Source organism: Pelophylax lessonae (genome assembly GCF_965119305.1).
Source record: "Pelophylax lessonae genome assembly, chromosome: 9".
In the NCBI taxonomy this organism is placed as follows: Eukaryota; Metazoa; Chordata; class Amphibia; order Anura; family Ranidae; genus Pelophylax; species Pelophylax lessonae.
The window spans coordinates 232,143,505-232,164,890 of NC_138776.1; the positions used below are offsets into that span (position 1 = coordinate 232,143,505).

The following is a 21,386-nucleotide window of genomic DNA, read 5'->3' on the forward strand; positions in this document are numbered from 1 at the left end:
AAACATTGTGAGTACTGACCAGAATTCTGTGCCCCAGTGAATACATGCAGATTCTCTTTACTCCAGAAGGCCCTTATATTTGCTGGCTTTGTGGTGTTCTCTTACATGGATTGTTTCAGTTATAATCTTCTGCTCTAGTGTACAGAGACTGCCTAGGAGAAAGAGAAGTGTCCTCTTGTTCTTCATTCTTCCTGGGGTATTCTCTAGTCTACTCTTGTATCTTTTCCAGGTTGTGATTTCATATAAAGTAACAATGTAAGGTGGGTGATTGTGGGATTTAAAATTGTAACAATGTTTCTGAGTGCAGCATAAATGTTCACTCAGTGCTGACACCTAGTGGTCAGTCGGGGTATAACACTTTGGTGTGTTTGCAGTAGAATAGAGGAATATATACAGTCAGAATGTGGAGATGATCTCCACAATCCAGAGAGAATCAGGATGCGACTAGAAGAAAATCTGGAGGCATCCAGAGCCCTGCAGAGGAGAGGACACAGCTGAGGCGTGAAAGAGGCAGAAATCACAAACGTACCATAAAAATAAATGACTTAAATGTCATAAAAAAAAAAAAAAAAAACTTAATTATTTTTTTTTTTTTTATTCCCCCAAACATACCTCAATTCTAATACTGAGCTCCATATTGTTCTGATCGGACAGTTACAGTATTTAGGGGAAATACTGGCACAAAAGATCAACACAACACTGCCACCGTGCGGCCATTTCATCAAACAGCAACAGGATGATTTATTTTTTTACGCTGTAATCGTAGAACAAAGACAATAAATGCGGCTCCAAAGGAAATACATAAAAATCATTGGATCAAACCATTTAAAAATTAAAAAAAATCTGATTGTTTCAACCCCCTTTAAGTGTGTGTCTACACATTTGTTCATCATTATTATTTTTTTTTTTTTTTCCTAGCAGGAATGTCATTTTCTGATCGTGATGAGTGATTTAATATATTTATTATTACCAAATGTGCATACAATGAAAGTTAGTGAATGTTATAGTGCATGGGGATGGGATGAGAGCTGTGATAGTAGAAATATCGGCTTAGAAGAGTCTTTAGGAGAATGTATTTCCACCCAACCATACAAAGAGCCCCACATATGTGTTTTTTTTTTGTCTCATTCTTTTTTTTTTTTTTTTCAAATATCATTTTATTGAAAAGTTTTCCTTCTCTTTTATAAAAAAACAAAAAAAATAAACAGTACGACCACAATACATGTTTCTCTCATTCTTTATTAATGTGATAAATTGTATTATTACTGTCAGGAAAAGGGCACTCTAAAGGCAAACACTTTGTCTTCTTATTCACACTCAGACTTGTAATACAGGTGAATAGTAATGAGGGGAAATCTCTCATCTCTTTTCATTACAATATATCAGCATTGTTGTTGGGGGATGGGATTGGATCTTCTTATTGTACAACATTACAGGGACTGATCCTCATTGCTCTCCATCCTTTACTTCTGATGGATGATTACATATTCTATACATTCCAAACAAGAATCCTTCCAACTGAAAAGGAACACAAATCTCATCACCTCCTTCACACTCATCAGAAGACAAAATCCTATCTGAAGGAATCTCCCACAACTGCGATTGGATCAACTTTCCAATTCCTTCCTATAAATGGATCCCAGGAATTCCATAGACCGTTACAGTCATCTCCGATCCACTCAGCCGACCTTACCGGGAACATTGATCAACTCAGGGGGATTCATGAACCGAGAATAAGAAATACGTTGGAAATAATAATTTCAGGATGTTTCATTTCACAATACAGAATCCGCCCTGCTATAGAGATCAATAGAAAGTCTACAGAACAAGTATTTTCTGGGCTGAGAACAGAGAGATCTCACAATACATTTCTTTGGATTCCTCATAAGAAGACATTATTACTGGCTGATGAAGGAGACGCCCACAGCTGTGATTGGCTCAGATTTCCAATAGCAGTTTTCAAATTTGCCCGCCAGAATTGTGTAGATCGTTACATAGAAATATTCAGCCCTTTTATACCGCCAAATCCGACACGGAGGAGATCATCAGATGAGACATTTATCGGCTAAATCCCATTATTACTCCAATGCCATTCGTACAGAAGGATTCTCTGTTACTAAACCATGAGAAAACACTTCAATATGTTCTCAGAATCCAGGATCTCACCACTGCTACACACACAGCATGATAGAGAAATGTATTCTATTATAGATCTCTACTTTTCTATATATGATGGGGAAATCATCACATACAGATCTGATCATCAATTTATGTCTCTTTCAGACATTTATCAGTGAAAGATTGTCCTCATATCACAAGCAGAATATGTATAACAAGAAATGTCTGGTAGTAACCATGACACATAAATATGTACAATGAATGAATAAAGAAACTATTTCATGCCTTAAGAACCAGATCGGTTTCCTCTTTGTATCACACAATCCGCCAAATGTTACAAGGTTCTAAGAACGTAAAATTCTCTACAGAAAGGCGCATGCGCGGCAGCTCCCGAGATGGCCGCTTAAGCCAGGAGCTCCGCGCCATCCCGGCTCACTCTCCCGCCCCGGGCAGCTAAACGGCCGAACACCGCTTTCACACCCTCCGCCGGTCACGCTACATAACGGCGGCAACCACCCTAGGACCGCGGAAGTGCCGTCCCGGATCGTTCCCCAGCCCCCAGCAGCCTAACGGCCACGAACGGCCTCCGGACCCGCCGCCGGTCACGCTACGCATCAGCGGCACCCGTCCTGTGACCGCGAGTCGGTCAACCCGGATTACTCACCGGCCCTGAGCAGTTACACGGCCACGAACGGCCTCCGGACCCGCCGCCAGCTACACGAAAGAGGCACCCGCCCTACGACCGAGAGTCGGTCATCCCGGCCCCTCCTTACACCCCGATCAGTGGAACTGCCACATATTGCCCCCAGACCCGCAGCTGGACACGCTACATCGGAGGGGCACCCGTCCTATGACCGCAAACCGGGTCAGAAGGGACCTAAGGAGTCAATTTCAGGCATCTGTGGGGGAGATCGATACTTCCAAAATGGCGGACCCTATGCCTCAGAGTGAGAACATGGAGGAGGGAGGACAGGCACAGACTCTGATAGCGCAGCAGATCGGGGGTCTGCAGGAAATGACCCCAAGGAACACAGTGAGTAACCCCCTTATGCTGACACCCTCCCCAGCCTCCACAGAATCCCTTCTCAGCAGAACTCTGGGGGCCTTCTCCCCTGACTATGTTTCTCCTCACATCACCTCAGGGATGCCTGCCATGGAGGGTGCAGGCAGACATGAATCCCTACTATATAATGACCTGCTCATCAAAATGTCATCTTTATTAGACAGGGGCTTGAACCAAATAGCAGACAGAATTACAGCAGACATGAAAATGGACTTTCAGAATCTGGGACACAGGATGGAAGCAATAGAGGGCAAACTTGATGTGACTGTAGCTAAAACGAATCAGCACACAGGGCTCATACAGTCTCTACAGGAACAATTGGACTCTGCTTTACTTCAAGTTGAAGATCTGGAGAACAGGTCCCGCAGGTATAACTTTCGCCTGCGGGGCCTTCCTGACTCTGTCACGGACATTCCTACTGCTATTCAGGGGTTAATTAAGGACCTCATCCCAGACATTCCTGCGCATAAATTGGAGCTGGACAGGGCCCATAGAGCACTGGGGCCTCCCAGGAGAGATGGTAACCCTAAAGATGTTGTGGTTAAGCCCCACTTCTTCTCAGTAAAAGAAGAAATCATTCACAGAGCTAGAAATGCTAAGCAACTTACCTGTCAGGGTCACCCGGTTCAAATATTTACCGACCTGGCCCCGTCCACGATCCAACGTCGGAGGACCCTAAAACCGTTATTGTCCATTTTATCACAGAAAGAACTGAAATACTGGTGGTCATTCCCCTTTGCACTCAAGTTTACTTACAAGAACAAGACATACTCTTTTTCAAGCTTCTCAGACGGTGAAAAACTACTTCATCACCTTCATTTGCTTCCTCAAACATCGGACCCAATCCCCTCCACTTCGAGCTCTGGATCCGCCAAACGCCCTACTCCATCTAGCCCTATTGCTCCCCTCTGGCACAAGTCCAACTTCAAGCGCTCCAAGGACGGAAAGCCTCCCTGATCATCTCTAGCTGACTCTCCTACCATTTTCATACCTGGGGTATTTTTGCCCCCATTAGTGACTTCCTCCTCATGTCCTGAGTCTGGCGAGTTGCTAAGTTAATTTTGTTGTCAACCAACTGACTGCTCTACATTTACCTTTTGAACAACACCCCCCCCCCTTTTTTTTTTTTTTTTTTTTTTTTTTTTCTTTTTTTTTTCGGGTTTTGAATTATATCCCCTGGATTTGACTGTTTCCCATTCACCCGATCGATGCAAACATCATACGCTCGGGCTAGGTTACCTAGTATGGTCCAATGACTCCGGTCATTTGCTTTTCAATCTTTCATTGGGAAACGGGATGTGTTACGTTATATAATGTATATGGCTGTTCTTTCATTGTTATTCTTCATTTTTGATATATAGTATGGGCGGGAGCACAGCCGGGGTGGCCGGATGGCGCCTCCTTTGATCACGAGAGAAAATCTCGGTTCTCTCTCGTGATCTTTTCCAGCCTCCCCAATTTGGGGGGCAGGAACTGTGCGATACCATTTGCCGGGTCGCAGCAGACCTCGACCCGGCAACTGTCATCCTTTTTGGATGTAGGTCTGCCTCCTCTTTACCTTTTCTGAGTTCTATTCACCCCTTCTCTTCTTACCCTTCTACAGTTGGTCTCCAGGATCAAGCTTTTCAGACATATATTTACACGCAAGCCCCCCCAAGCAGTCCGGTCTCCCTGCAGGAATCCTCACCACGGGTTCAGGTAAGTGACATGGTGTTCCAGATGCACTCACACTCTCTGCCCCATGGCTAGTTCTAAAAGTTCAGTACCATACCTCAGGATAGCGACTCATAATGTGCAGGGTCTAAACTCTCCCATGAAGCGAAGGAAGGCACTTCAGGACTTTCACCATAGGAGGGTGGAGGTCTTGATGCTTCAGGAAACTCATTTTCCGAAATCTTACAAACCTCGGTTTTTACATGCTAAATACCCCACGTTCTATTTGGCTAACGCGGATGACAAAAAACGCGGGGTGGCTATTTTGCTTGCCAAATCCTGCCAGTTTTCTCTTCACTCTGAGCTGGGGGATCCCGGGGGCAGATTCATCTTAGTTAAGGGCACTATTGATGAGCAACTATATTCCTTCGTCTCATACTATGCGCCTAATCAAAATCAAACCGCTTTCTTCCGTAAAATGTTTAAAAAGCTATTGCCACATTTGGAGGGCCATATTGTGTTTGGAGGAGATTCCAACACTGCTTTTGATTATGGATTGGACAAATCTAAACCACCGGGCTCCCGAGGGATTAAACCACCGAAACATAGTTCACAAATTGCTAAACTGATAAACCAGATGGGATTGGTAGATAGCTGGAGGGAATTGCACCCAACCGCAAAAGATTATACCCATTTTTCTCATCCTCACCAGACTTTCGCCCGCATCGATCATCTGTTAGTTTCCCAGGCTTTAATCCCATCCCTGACTTCAGCGGATATCAAGGATGTGGTCTGGTCAGACCACTCATTGGTGACCGTCAGGGTGTCTCGCTTCCACGCTCCTAGGGGACCTTTCCAGTGGAGACTGAACGAATCAATACTGAGTGACCCATGCAGGGTAACTGAGCTCGAAAGTGCAATCTCGGAATACTTTTCCCTGAACGATAAGGATGAGATATCTCCCACAACACTATGGGCGGCCCATAAAACGACAATCAGAGGGAAGCTTCTCCAAATTGCGTCAAACATTAAACGAGACAGGCGATCTCATATAGACCGCCTTGAAAAACAGTTTACCAACCTGTGCTCCTGTCACAAACAGAATCCTACTGCAAAGTCTGCGAGGACTCTTGATGCAGCCAGGGCCGAACTTAATCTGGCTCTGACCAACTCGGCGGAAAAGCACCTCCGCTGGCAAAGCGCCAGGTTCTACCACCTCAGGGACAAGACGGGCTCAATGCTGGCTCTCAACCTTAGACCTAGACCTAGACTCCAGGCTCTCCCTAAGATCTCAGTGCAAGGGGGTCGCAGGACCCAAAACCCACAACGTATTATGGAGGAGTTTTCAACTTATTTTGAAAGGCTATACAAGTCTGATTCTTCCGGGAATGCTCTTAATATGCATGACTTTTTACGGGAATTGCCCATACCTAGCATTTCCACAACACACAGGGATATCCTGGAAGCAAACTTCACTGTAGCAGAAATCAAAATGGTAATCAAGGACCTTAAGGTGGGTTCTTGCCCTGGCCCGGATGGCTTCTCTAATATTTACTATAAAACCTTCTCGGAGATGCTTTCCCCCTATCTAGCGAGGTTTTTTAATACTCTCAAAGGTGGGACTCCCATAGATAAGCAAAGCAACCTAGCCTTTATCTCCGCCATTCCAAAACCGGACAAGGACCCAGGTGAGGTGGGTAACTACAGACCTATCTCATTAATCAATAATGATTTAAAAATACTCACTAAAATTCTGGCCAATAGATTAGCGTCTTTCATCAACCATTATATTCATAAGGACCAAGTAGGCTTCATCCCGGGGAGGCAGGGTCCGGACCAGGTGCGACGCGCTATTGACATAATCTCCATATTGCGAACTGGGTGGGATGGTGGAGGTCCACAGGAAGGTATTCTTCTTTCTATAGATCTGCAAAAGGCCTTCGATTCGGTCGAATGGCCGTATTTATTCACGATCCTGGAACGCTGGGGCTTTGGGGATAACTTCATGGGAATAATTAGATCTCTATACTCCTACCCAACAGCACAAATCAGATACCAGGGCTTTTATTCGAGGGCATTCCCGATTTCGAAAGGAACAAGGCAGGGTTGTCCCCTATCCCCTCTTGTATTCGCCATAGCGATAGAAACGCTGGCCCTTGCACTCCGCACCAACCCGGATATAAGAGGGGTGTTGTGCGGACCACAGGAACATAAATGTGCATTATTTGCGGATGATGTACTCATGTTTGTAACTTCCCCTTCCACCTCCCTGCCAAACATTTGCAAGGTGCTGGAAGACTTTGCGAAATTCTCTGGCCTTAAAGTTAACCTGGCAAAGTCATCGGTTCTGAATATCTCCGTTAATGCAGTGGAGGCTCAACGTTTAAAGTCTTCATTTGCTTTTACCTGGAAAGACAAGCAAATTAAATACTTGGGGATTAACCTGACGGCCAAATTGGAAGATCTCCATAAAGCGAATTACACAAGTATCTACCAAGTTTTGGGTAAAGAAATGCAGGGTTGGTTACTTCATCATTTATCATGGTTGGGTAGAATCAATGCTATAAAGATGAATCTGCTCCCGAGACTCCTTTACCTGTTCAGGGCATTACCGATCCCCCTTCTCAAAGCCCCGTTACGCTCTTTCCAAAACTCTGTCATAAAATTTATCTGGGGCGGCAAGGGATACAGATTGTCTCGCAAGACTCTGTACTGCCCAAGGAAGCAAGGAGGGCTAGGAGTCCCCAATTTGTGGCTCTATTATCAAGCCGCCAGGTTGTCTCAACTATCCATAATATACTCCCGCTACGAAAAGCCGGATTGGGTTCAAATAGAAAAACAGGCAGTACCCTCTTACACACTGGATTTCCTTCTCTGGTGCCCCCCTAAAAACAGACCTCCCATTATGTCCCCTGTCCTGTCGTCCTCCTTCGCTTTATGGGACAAACTACGATGTCTGCCATCCCTCACCTCTAGCATGTGTCCATTATCTCATCTATTCCACAATCCGGCCTTTCACCCAGGAATGGACATCAAGGCGTTCCAGTGGTGGCTAGACAAGGGCCTCTATCGTATCGGACACTTTTTTACGCAAAGCGGACCCTTCTCTCTTGCACATTGTACTGACAAGCTTAAAATGCCAAAATCTGAAACATACCGTTTCTATCAAATCTCCCACTTCCTCTCATCAATCTCAGCGAAAGTGACTCCCCCCCTATCCTTTACGGAATACGAGGTATGGTGTTGCGACTCCAGGGAGCAGAGAGGGGGCATCTCTCTGATATACCTGTCACTTGCTTCCATAGGGGACAAATTGCCTTATATGAAGGCCTGGGAATTGGAGTTGGCGGAATCTTGGGATATGGAGGAATGGGGCAGGGCATGCTTTCGTTCTTTTCAAGGGATAGGTAGCGTATCTTTAATGGAAGCTAGCTTAAAAGTCATAACCCGCTGGTACTTGGTGCCAACGAGGTTGCACAGAATGTATCCTTCCTCCTCACCCCTGTGTTTCAGGGGATGTCAGCTCTCAGGGTCCATGATCCATGTATGGTGGGAATGTCCACGTATAAGAGGCACCTGGGATCGGATCTTTCATATGATCTACAAGGTCACTAACCACAGAATTCCTAAATCGGCCCAAATAGCCCTACTAAATACACTAATTCCTGGGGTGCCGAAACACACCCAAAAGCTGATTCTATACATTTTACTCGGTACTAGGCTCTCTATTGCAGGAGCTTGGAAGAAATCTACTGTCTCTATCCGGAAGATTCGCAATAAAATCACATGGGTTATGACCCAGGAGAGATTGGTGAGTGTGCTCACGGACACTGTGTCGAAATTTGAAAGAATCTGGGAACCTTGGGCCACATATGTGGGAATCTCATTGGTTCCCGGCGTGCACCCGAACTAAATGATAACCATCTGCGGCCCTGGAGACCGGCTGTTCTTTAGCGTTTCTACTGCTTTTCTTTTCCCCCTCTTCTCCTTTTCTCCATTTCCCCCTGGCCTCTTTATTTCTTCTCCTATTTTAGGCCAGGGGGCCTTTTTGCCTGACTTTATTGAGATAACTTTCACTTTTCACGATGAACCACACGAGGAGGGGTTCTGTTTTTGTTGCTAGTGGAATTCCTTTTGGTATATGCTAAATACAGTTTATGGGGAAGATGGGTTTGAAGTTCCTCTCTCCCCGGGTTATCTAGTAGATATTATGTTGTGGCTGGTCCTGACCTCTCTGCCACCTAGATACTGTTAATACCCACCTTCCCAATAGGGCTCTGGGGATCAGGACCAGGAAGTTATATGCCAATGAGGCTCTTTATACTGGGTTATGGACTTCACTACAGTACTCATGTTTAGTAAGGGATTTGGAAACCATCTCCCTCTTCTCCTAAAGTATGCTTTAGTTCTGCAAATGGGAAGCATACGCTTCACAGCTGATTTGTACCATTCTCCCACTGTTGTAACATCCTTCATGCTAATGTATTAAACTTCTGAGGCAGTATCTTCTCTTCTCAATAACCATTCATTGTAAGTAGATTACCATTCCCCCCGGGATGCAGTTTTTGCTCCCACTGGGGTGTCCCGGGAGGGATGGGGGAATGTCGGATACCTGTCCTGTCGTTAATTCCATGAAATGCCTGAGACGTGGATCTGCCTTACTAATTCACTAAGTCTAATGACGCCTCTCCTTGTCATTTAATCTAAAAGTGGAATGTTAAAATTAATGCTGCACTGCTGTTATTGTTTGTAACCTTTTCTTTTCCTTTGTTGAAAATTCAATAAAAACCATTGAAAGAAAAAATTCTCTACAGAATACGAATATGTTGTGGCCACGCCCCTTTCGATTAGTCTCCTATCAGGTCCGCTCAGGTTTAATCAGGGAAGAGGTGTTATTCGTATATATAATTTCTTTTTTAGAGTAATATTCTATAAATATGACATCGTTTTTGACAATAATATCTGGTGATTCGGAGGATAAACGCCAACACCTACCCACTTCACCCCAACAAAGGTCCTTCTCAGGGCCACCCACCTTCTCATACAAAGGGCTGTCTATGTTGATATTTATACATTGCTACCGGAGTTATGTGAGTTTCTAGCAATTTTAGAACAAATTTGTGGAGAAAGAAGGTTCTTTTTAGCTGAACATACACTAAAAGATCCGATTGTACATTTTTCTTTAGTACAAAACTAAAAGGCACTTTATAGCTAACCGACGATTTTTAAAAAAGATTGCATAGTATGTGGCCAGTGTTTAGAATGGCAGCAGATTTCCGTTGGTTAAGATTTCCTTAACCTGCAAATAAAGGCACACTTATCTTTTCAGAAGCCATTTGCAGTGAGGATCCAGACTGGGCCCTCCATCCAGCACTGTGCAGGAGGACGAGGGAGAGGTGGCAAAGTCCCTTTCTGAGGTATGAAGGTGTCTCCTGGATACTCTTACTCTCCTTTCCTCCCATTGATTGGATGCATTTTCATCAAAATGCAGAAAGAGGAATCTGATCCAATGCTTTCCGACCCTCTCTCACTATTTCCTTCTCACCTGCAATGACAATTATATATATATAAATTAAGATCTGCATGCACAGCGTCTAAAGGGCCATACACACTATAAGATTTTCTGAAGACTTTTTTCCTTCAGACTTACCAAAACCATATAATATGAGGTCATACCTATACACTTTCAATTTGTATGCAATCTGGCAGGCCCTTGCACTACATAGAAAAGGTGAATCTGAAGGAAATCTAACCACAAAAGTTGGATAGTGTGTATCCAGCTTTACTCTGAATCCTGAACCTGGATTTGGGTCCCATATCCTAGCAATGTGTCTAATCCAAAGGATGGAGGACAATGGAAACCAGTCCCTATAAGGAGATCATCTGCTTATCTAAATTCACATCAATTCAATGTGTTATATTAGACAATAAAATCATAGAGACTCATAATTGCTGTTAGGACAGACAGGTGTCATTATAACACATTGCCCCCCCCCCCCCCCACCCCCCCCCACCCGGATCACAATCTTCGGTGTCTAATTATACAATCAGATCTCCCAAACATGCATGTCCGGCTCCTTCTTAGATAGAAGTGGGTGGCTCTGAGAAGATCCATTGGGTTTGGTAATAGAAAATAATTGATTGGGTTTACTTGGCGGGCTTGTGGAAGGAATCTTCGAGGATTTTACCGCTTTGGAGGAAATATTTGGAAGCTGAAAACCGACACAAGTGATGTCATTTGGAGGAAGATGAACAGATTTATGAATAGAACTTCTACAATGTCGGATTTAGCGGTATAATGCGGCTGAATCTTCCTAACGGCCAGTAGAATTATGGCGGGAGATTTAAATATAGCAACTAGGAGCCATCATAGACGTGGTCTATTAATAGCCAAGAGGGAAAATAATTTCTGGAAATATGGAGTACAATGTGTTCTGACATTGGAGCTCTATGTAGGTGTGCATGGTTTTGGTTGGATGAGTTTAGCGGGGAGTAGACGATCAGCATAGAAAGATTGGAATGAAAAGAGATGAGAGAATGATGTCCTGTGATCACATTTCCCCTCATTACTATTCACCTGCATTACAAGTCTGAGTGCGATAAGAAGACAAAGTGTTTGCCTTTAGAGTGCACTTCATCTGACAGTAATAATACAATTTATCACATTGATAAAATATATCCTTTTTGAAGAATAGGAATAAAAACTGCGTATGTCCGGCTCTTTGTACAGAGATGTGGGTGACACGTTTGTGATGCTTCGATAAATATATCGTATTTGACTATTTTCCTCCTTTCACTGTAAATTTGGAAATTTGTTGAATTATGAGATACATGGACTTTTGATGTGATTAGGATCATGGAAAGCTTTTTTCTTGGCGCTGTATATTTTCCGGATTAGCCGGAATTGATTAACACTAGAAGAGCGGTGCTTGGAATGGAGGGGGGCAGATGACATTTTAATAGAGGCGAGGTCTTCCAGAGTGACTTCTTTACCTCTATATGACATTATACCTGAGTAGCCGCCAGTATAGATTTGCAGCAATATGTGACAATAAACATACTCAGAGTATTTGTATAAAAACATGTTTATCATGGTGAGCAGATAATGATACATTGTATATTAAACATGACATTGTGTAATCAGCTGAGACATTTGTATGTATAACAATCTCTCCCATCACATCACACAAGGATCTCATGTCACCGGCTGATGTTTTTCTTCCAGGCTCCTTCTACTCAGCTATAAATGAGCAGAGTTCTGTATTAGAGGGAAATGTTTCCTGGTGGTCACTCTTTACTCATCTAATGTGAAGATCATTCTAGAGGGAGATGTGAGAAGATTGTTTTCTGTGTAGAATTTGTGTAGAAAAGAAGATAGAAGGAAGAATGGGACACACACTCAGGAGGATGGAGGTGTTTGCAGCCTCTGTGTTCAGCCTCCTCAGCAGCTCCTGGCAGCTGTAAGTGACCCCCGATAAGTGACAGTCCAGTGAGCAGATCGGGTCCCCGATGAAGATCGGACAGCGTTCTATTTCACATAAAAGTCGGTTTTCTATCTACTGGGGAAACACAACAAGAGAGAGAAGATTCTCCAACTACTCCATGATACTGAGTGGGCGTGTCTGATGTGTAACCAATAGCAGAGCAGGAGGATTGTTGTGTACCGACCAATAGCAGTGCAGGACGTTTAACTATATAATCCCAGAAGAGGTGAGTGGGGAAGTTTATCTGTCCAATAGACTTTCTAGAATCATGTCTGAGACTGAGAGCGCCCCAGCCGCCGCTCCTCCAGCGGAGCCCGCCGCCAAGAAGAAGGCGACTAAGAAGGCGGCAGCCGGAGGAGGGAAGAAAGGCAGCAAGAAGCCGTCCGGTCCCAGCGTGTCCGATCTCATCGTCACAGCCGTGGCCGCTTCCAAGGAGCGCAGCGGGGTCTCCCTGGCCGCCCTCAAGAAGCTCCTGGCCGCCTCAGGATACGATGTGGAGAAGAACAACAACCGCCTCAAGGTCGCCATCAGGGCGCTGGTGACTAAGGGGAGCCTCGTCCAGGTGAAAGGACATGGAGCCTCCGGATCCTTCAAGATCAACAAGAAGCAGCAAGAGGGCGACAAGGCCAAGAAAGCCCCCAAAAAGAAGCCATCAGCTGCAGCCAAAAAGCCAGCCAAGTCCCCTAAGAAACCGGCGGCCAAGTCCCCCAAGAAGGCAGTAAAATCCCCCAAGAAGTCGGCCAAGAGCCCCAAGAAACCGGCAAAGGCTGCAGCTGCCAAGAAGGTGACAAAGAGCCCCAAGAAGCCCAAAGCTGCACCCAAGCCCAAAAAAGCCGCCAAGAGTCCGGCTAAGAAGGCGGCCAAACCCAAGGCAGCAGCCAAGCCCAAGAAGGCCGCTCCGAAGAAGAAATAAATCCAAGCAGCCGGAGGCCTCCTTCATCTACACCCCCCAAAGGCTCTTCTCAGAGCCACCCACCTCCTCCTAACAGAGCTACACATACCTACCTACACTCACCTCCTCCTAACTGAGCCACACATACCTACCTACACCCACCTCCTCCTAACAGAGCCACACATACCTACCTACACCCACCTCCTCCTAACAGAGCCACACATACCTACCTACACCCACCTCCTCCTAACTGAGCCACACATACCTACCTACACTCACCTCATCCTAACAGAGCCACACATACCTACCTACACTCACCTCCTCCTAACTGAGCCACACATACCTACCTACACCCACCTCCTCCTAACAGAGCCACACATACCTACCTACACCCACCTCATCCTAACAGAGCCACACATACCTACCTACACCCACCTCCTCCTAACTGAGCCACACATACCTACCTACACTCACCTCCTCCTAACAGAGCCACACATACCTACCTACACCCACCTCCTCCTAACTGAGCCACACATACCTACCTACACCCACCTCCTCCTAACAGAGCCACACCTACCTACACCCACCTCCTCCTAACAGAGCCACACCTACCTACACCCACCTCCTCCTAACAGAGCCACACATACCTACCTACACCCACCTCATCCTAACAGAGCCACACATACCTACCTACACCCACCTCCTAACAGAGCCACACATACCTACCTACACCCACCTCATCCTAACAGAGCCACACATACCTACCTACACCCACCTCCTCCTAACAGAGCCACACATACCTACCTACACCCACCTCCTCCTAACAGAGCCACACATACCTACCTACACCCACCTCCTCCTAACAGAGCCACACATACCTACCTACACCCACCTCCTCCTAACTGAGCCACACATACCTACCTACACCCACCTCCTCCTAACAGAGCCACACATACCTACCTACACCCACCTCCTCCTAACTGAGCCACACATACCTACCTACACCCACCTCCTCCTAACTGAGCCACACATACCTACCTACACCCACCTCCTCCTAACAGAGCCACACATACCTACCTACACCCACATCATCCTAACAGAGCCACACATACCTACCTACACCCACGGCACACAGTGCTCCGCATCTCTTCTACACATCTAATAGCACACAGACATCAGAGATGGGCGCTGATCAATATTTCCTCTTCTAGATCATTCACTTGTTTTAGTATGTAAAAGTTTAAAGGAGAATCATTCTAATGATCGGGAGATCTCATCCTCCGCTCATCTTACAATGATTAGGAAGTCTCCTGTGTTGAGAATGTTATAACTTTTTGAGAAGATAAATCTGTATGATTACCTAAAAGCTCCTATTGGCTGATATATATATAATTTATATTCAATTGCCTGCCAATATTTTAATGGTTTAAAATATTTGCAGTAACAGTGGAACCCCCAACATGGGCGTCGTGCGATAATAAGTAAAGAGAAACTACTGCTCGTAATCCCCCCCCCCCCCCCGCCTATCCTCATATCCGTACACAATAGTGCTGAGTGAGGGATGGGCAGGAAAATGAATCTCCATACAGATGAATTGTTTTCCTCTCCAATCCCGGATGTATTCTTCCCTGTAATGTGTCCGTGTGTGATCTCCTGTGATGACACAGTTCTAGTATGGGGGGAGGGGAGATAGAGGAAAAATCCCTCCTGATCCCCATAGTGACATCTCCATGTGGACTGTGTAAGGTTTACCCCCCTCCCCCCACAAATTAAATGGGCTGATTGGTCATCAGCTCTCTAAGCACGATTCCTAATGACTCGAAATCGATTCCATTGTTTGAAATAAGAAATTATTACGTTTCTAGAAAATGCAACTATGTGTCTCCTGAGAGAATGGGAACCAAAGATTGTTTAATCTGTTCCTAGGAAAGTGTGTTTTACCGTTAAATATTGTAACATTGTATCTATTAGGGAAGATATAGAGGAAGTGTGAATTGTGTTACAGATGAGTTCCATTGTATTTATTACAATAAATCGGCAAGAGAAAGGATGTCCCTTCTAGATGAGAAATGTGAATGTTTTCTGTGTAATTATATTAGAGGTGAGCTTTACTTCCACACTGAGCTTCGGAGCGCAGAGAAGGGAGAGAAAAGAAAGATGTGGTGAAGGTGATCCCGGGGAATGTATAGAAATATAGTAGCCGGTATTTTCCAGCATGTAGTCGGTGTGATGAGGTAGTATATATATAGAGCTCTGTATATAGGAGGATGTGGTGGCTCTGAAAAGAGCCTTTGTGTTGGGATGATGGGAGTAGTAGTAGGAGTGGTGGTGCCCTCCCCTTCTATGCCCTCTCTCCGCGGATGCGGCGTGCCAGCTGTATGTCTTTGGGCATGATGGTGACTCTCTTGGCGTGGATGGCGCAGAGGTTGGTGTCCTCGAAGAGTCCGACGAGATAAGCCTCTGAAGCCTCTTGCAGAGCCATGACGGCGGAGCTCTGGAAGCGCAGGTCGGTCTTGAAGTCCTGGGCGATCTCTCGGACGAGGCGCTGGAAGGGCAGCTTGCGGATGAGCAGCTCGGTGGATTTCTGGTAGCGGCGGATCTCTCGGAGAGCCACGGTGCCGGGCCTGTAGCGGTGAGGCTTCTTGACTCCGCCGGTGGCCGGGGCGCTCTTGCGGGCGGCTTTGGTGGCCAGCTGCTTGCGGGGAGCTTTCCCTCCGGTGGACTTCCGGGCGGTCTGCTTGGTTCTCGCCATCTTTACTCAACTCTCTGCTGGAACAGTGAATGTGAGGCATTGCCGCTCTGCGGAGCCATTTATACACAGCACCGGCTTCCGATTGGACAAGTAACTCACACGCCTTTCAATGATTGGTTTTCTTAAAAAAAGCGGCATTTTTAAAATGCCCGCCAAAATCTGCACGTTATCTTTGTAAGTAGAGTCACCATCTTTGTGTGGGATGGGGGAGGGGAGTTACTTTACATCATACAAGCGATCTCTATTCTCAAAAAGAGAAAACATTCATCAGACATATCTTTATAGATTTAGGAATTATAGACTGTGAGAATGGACTGGCGGTAGATCTCTACCTTTCTATATGATGGGAAATAAAGGATTCCATGTTTCATTATCAGATCTGTGTAGGATCATGGAACAGACCTCTATCAGACATGTAGCAGTTATAGATTTCCTCATATTAAAACTAGAATAAGAAAAAAGTGAAATGACTGGTAGAAATCATGGCACTGCCAGATATGTACAATGAATCAATAACACAAATATTTCATGTCTGAAGAAGCAGATCTGTCCCCTCTTAGAAACATTGTAAACATGTTGCTGGTTTCTAGTTACAAAGTAAATGAAATTCTCTTCGGAGTATTGAATGGCTGAGGATCCTTTCTATCAGTTTTCCTTCCTGCCAAATGAGAAAATATTCATCAGAAATATGATATAAAATAAAAAAGATCGGAGATTCCTAATCGGTGTAAGAATTAGAAGATCTGAGATTGGACAGTTTTTCTCCATAATACAGTAAATGAGATGACAGAAAATCCTCCTCCGATCTCACTGATCTGATTATTCCGTTCTTAGTGAATAACAAGTAGAAAGTTGACTTGCACAGCTTATTCCATCCAGCACAATTCTGTACTAACATGGAGGGACAGATCTCTGAGCAGACAATGAATCGTCCCCCCAGCATTGCCCTCCCTGCTCCGGGCAGATCTGGGATCAGTCGGTGTCATTGTTTCCAGATGGATCAGCGCTCAGGAAGTTTTCTATCAGATCCATTTGAATGAAATTGAACTAAACTGCTCCAATGTATTCTCTATGGAGGAGAAACACTGACACCTGCTGGTAAAAAGAGGAATGACTTCCGTGCGGGGATCTGTGAAGAGATACAATGTAATTTCATGGCTTCCTTTCCGAATCCATAGGAACAGAATAAAACGGATTAGTGTGTGCAGTTTGATAACAGAATTACAATTCATAGCTGAAGATCTGAGGAAATGGCATCCAGACTGCAAAATTTATCGGATTATTTTGCATGTTTTTTTTGTGTCAGATAAAACCTTTAGAAGTCGGCAGATGAGGGATCGCTCGGTGCGATCATTATTTCTAGATGTCCCATGTGGATCAGTATTAAATCCTAACACCTATTGCTGAATTCCCCTTTCAATCAAATCCCCGTGTAATAATTATAATAGGTGTGCCGCTACTGCACCTTTCACACATAGATAGATAGATTTTCGGTCTGTCTATCTATCTATCTATCTATCTATCTATCTATCTATCTATCTATCTATCTATCTATCTATCTATCTATCTATCTATCTATCTATCTATCTATCTATCTATCTATCTATCTATCTGTCTATCTGTCTATCTGTCTATCTGTCTATCTGTCTGTCTGTCTATCTGTCTGTCTGTCTGTCTGTCTGTCTGTCTGTCTGTCTGTCTGTCTGTCTGTCTGTCTGTCTGTCTGTCTGTCTGTCTGTCTGTCTGTCTGTCTGTCTGTCTGTCTGTCTGTCTGTCTGTCTGTCTGTCTGTCTGTCTGTCTGTCTGTCTATCTGTCTATCATCTTATGTGGATCTAAGATCGATCTGTAATGAATGATCAATTTGTCTATACAGTGGTACACCTCTAATTAAACAAGTAGGCTAAATGATCTGATTGCTGAGAATGGGGCATGTTTGATCCAGGGTGTATTGCTGCAGAATAACACATTAACTGATACAGTGCAATGATGTGGTGAGATTGGTTGGTGTATGAGCACTGAGGGATGGAATTGGTTTGTACCCCTCTGGTTATGTGCAGCAGCTGTGCAGGGTCCTATCCCATTCTAATAGAAGATGATGAGAGATCCGGGATTCTGGAGACATAATACATTGTGTGACATCTCATCTGTTCCAGGACTCTGGGGGAACATGACTTGTGAGAGATCAGCAAAGGGTTCTAGATGTCACAATCTATCCGTGCAGTGTATGACCTGAAGGAACCCAGAGCCGAGCGTTCATTGTGGGGACTTTATATAGTAATCTGGATAGGAAGGTCACCAGTGGAAGGTGTTAGAACATCTGTTATAAACAGGAGGATGGATTGAGGGGAGAACTTTATATGCAGGAAGCGTTAATGGTCTATGAAGTCTTCTCTGGTCAAAATATGTAATAAAAAGTCGGCTAAACGATTGTGATAATTATTGGGAAGGAAATGGATTTCTAGAAAATATTGGAAAACTGATAATTCTTCATAAGACAATTGTCTAAATGTTGGGGTGGCTAGAAGAATTTTAGTTTCCATATTGATGGAAAAAAAAAGGGGGAGGGCAGTTGTATGGACATTTGAGTGCGCTCACATCTCTGGTATTCTTCTTTCTTTTTTCCGGTTGGGGTCATTTATCTAGGAGATCTGCACTCTACTAAAAGCTGGGAGGTATTATGTCTCGTTTTGGGTGGGGTGGGGGTGTTACAAATGCTGCATTTTATGGTATTTTTGCGATTTCTATGTACTTCATAATATATTATTTTATATATTCTTTTTTTATATTAGGATACTATTATATTTTATTCACTGAATGTGAATATTCCGATGTCTGAGTATGTAGTGAGGACATTTATTTGGAGGATCCTGGGTGACGTCAGAGACATGACCTCACCAGTAATGATGATCAGGTAACATCCAATGGTCACCCAAAAGGAGTGAAATGTTGTTCTTTCTATTGAACAAAGAGCATCATCGAGCGGGAAATTCAAATCACGGAACTGCTGAGGATTGGATGATTGAGAGCACAGAGAGGCGGACTTATTGTGACGTCTGGACGCGCCCTCCTCCAACCCCTCCCCCTTATTCTCCATCAGGTCCGCATATGCTGCATATAAAGCGAGGCTGGGTGCTTTTACTTCACATTCCTCTAATACACGAAGAGCTTGGAGATGTCTGGTCGCGGTAAAGGAGGAAAGGGTCTGGGGAAAGGAGGCGCTAAGCGCCACAGGAAGGTGCTCCGGGACAACATCCAGGGCATCACCAAACCCGCCATCCGACGTTTGGCCCGCAGAGGGGGTGTCAAGCGCATCTCCGGTCTCATCTATGAGGAGACCCGCGGAGTGCTCAAAGTCTTCCTAGAGAATGTCATCCGCGATGCCGTCACCTACACCGAGCACGCCAAGAGGAAGACCGTCACCGCCATGGATGTCGTCTATGCGCTCAAACGCCAGGGCCGCACTCTCTACGGATTCGGAGGCTAAACCCCAACATCCACCGACCCACTTCACCCCAACAAAGGTCCTTCTCAGGGCCACCCACCTTCTCCTACAAAGAGCTGTAACCATTTATTTCTCTTAGATCAACTTTTATCACGTCGGAATGAAAGCTTTTTAGCTAAACACATATTAATCCGATTGTACAACTTTATTTTACTTGGAATACAACAGATCGAAGCGATCTAGTGTTTATATTCTCTCCGCTTACAATATCGTTAGATCACTTTATTATTTTTCAGCTAGCTTGTTGGGACACCGATAAACCCCTTTCTTAGGCATTATTTCCAGTCACCTCACATTTCTTTATAGAAAAATTCGGGGTGTGATAAGGGGACAATAAATATCGCTCAGTGACATTTCTAGATGATCATTACTCTATTTTCTCATCATAAAGAAAGGTAGAAGTCATGTGACTGTCGTGTTCTGTGTATAGCGGTGGATTCCGAGCACTTGCAATAAAGGACATTTTTTGGTCAGTAATAATCCGGTCACCCCTCTCTAATCTGATTGAAATTAAAGTGTTGATGTTTTTCCAATCAAAGTTCTCCTCTGCTGATCTCAATATTCAGGGTCGGATTTGGCGGTATAAAAGAAATGGATTTTTGTGTAATTTACACAATTCAGGCGGGTGAAATTTGAAATATTGGCCAATCAGAGTTGTGGGAGATCCCACAGCCAGCCACTAATGTCTTTCCTATGAGTACAAAGAAAGTGTGCGCTCCCTCTCCTTTCTCAGAGTAGAGGTCACGTGTTCAGTGACTTTCTAATCATCTCTACAGCAGGGCGGACTCTGAAGTATCAAACAACAAAACGGACGTTTATCAATGTATGGATTATCGTTGTGAAATAAAGGGACCGTTGATGAATGTTCCACAATAGAAGCTGCTGTATTATCGTGATGGTAGATGGGAAGTGTAAAGAGAATTGTGGCGGGAAACATGAAGATTTCAGCAATCAGAACTGTGAGATTCCATGAGAGATGACATGACAATGTATATTTGTGTTGCGGTGAGAGTGAAGGAGGGGGGGGGGGGGATTGTTATTTCTAGAATGATTTGAAGTAAAGGATGGAGGAGAATGAAGAGGAGTCCCTGTAATGAGAGGACATTGCTCTATAAAAAGGGACACTGAAAGCGTTCCAATATAAACATCTATCATCATTTCTTATTACTGCCACGTGTCATCCTAAGACATTGTTCCCCCCCCCATGGGGAATCACACCTTCTAGTCATAGTAAGTATTTTATTTCCTACCTGGAAAATAAATGCAATCTTTCATTGTTACAATTAGATCTCCGAATAACAATGTAGATGTATGCAGCTCTATGTATGGATGGGTGGGTGGCTCTGAAAAGAGCCGTTGTGTTGGGTGACGTGGATGAACCGGTGGGGATTACTTGGTCTTGGCGGCCTTGTGGCTCTCGGTCTTCTTGGGCAGCAGCACGGCCTGGATGTTGGGTAGGACTCCTCCCTGGGCGATGGTGACGCCCCCGAGCAGCTTGTTGAGCTCCTCGTCGTTGCGGACTGCCAGCTGGAGGTGTCGGGGGATGATGCGGGTCTTCTTGTTGTCGCGGGCGGCGTTACCGGCCAGCTCGAGGATCTCAGCGGTGAGATACTCGAGGACGGCGGCCAGATAAACGGGAGCTCCGGCCCCAACCCGCTCGGCATAGTTACCCTTCCTGAGCAGACGGTGAACACGACCGACTGGGAACTGCAGACCAGCCCGGGATGATCGGGTCTTGGCCTTAGCCCGAACCTTTCCTCCTTGTTTGCCGCGGCCAGACATGTCTCTGTGATATTGGAGTTCTCAAAGAGATATGAATGGCTGCAGCCGCTCCCTTTCCTGTTATACTTTGAATGATATGACGTCTCGCTCTATGATTGGCCACGTTTGAAGCCAGCCAATGCTCTCTAGGTTTGCATCT

The 21,386-nt window shown here is 44.9% G+C and overlaps 4 protein-coding genes across 4 annotated transcripts; 2 read left to right on the plus strand and 2 right to left on the minus strand.

Annotated features, from left to right (window-relative positions):
• Positions 1-12,586: 12,586 nt before the first annotated feature.
• Positions 12,587-13,231, plus strand: LOC309564738 (histone H1B-like; the record flags this gene model as incomplete). The annotated part of the gene is made up of 1 exon (XM_082269421.1): positions 12,587-13,231. The coding sequence occupies one exon, from the start codon at positions 12,587-12,589 to the stop codon at positions 13,229-13,231; it is 645 nt and encodes a 214-aa protein (XP_082125547.1).
• A 2,320-nt stretch (positions 13,232-15,551) lies between these two features.
• Positions 15,552-15,962, minus strand: LOC309564751 (histone H3.2; the record flags this gene model as incomplete). The annotated part of the gene is made up of 1 exon (XM_082269433.1): positions 15,552-15,962. One exon carries the CDS (start codon positions 15,960-15,962, stop codon positions 15,552-15,554), a length of 411 nt encoding a protein of 136 aa, XP_082125559.1.
• Positions 15,963-19,135: 3,173 nt separating this feature from the next.
• Positions 19,136-19,447, plus strand: LOC309564831 (histone H4; the record flags this gene model as incomplete). Its single annotated transcript, XM_082269514.1, has 1 exon — positions 19,136-19,447. The coding sequence occupies one exon, from the start codon at positions 19,136-19,138 to the stop codon at positions 19,445-19,447; it is 312 nt and encodes a 103-aa protein (XP_082125640.1).
• Positions 19,448-20,854: 1,407 nt separating this feature from the next.
• On the minus strand, positions 20,855-21,247 carry LOC309564777 (histone H2A type 1-like; the record flags this gene model as incomplete). Its single annotated transcript, XM_082269459.1, has 1 exon — positions 20,855-21,247. One exon carries the CDS (start codon positions 21,245-21,247, stop codon positions 20,855-20,857), a length of 393 nt encoding a protein of 130 aa, XP_082125585.1.
• Positions 21,248-21,386: the final 139 nt, after the last annotated feature.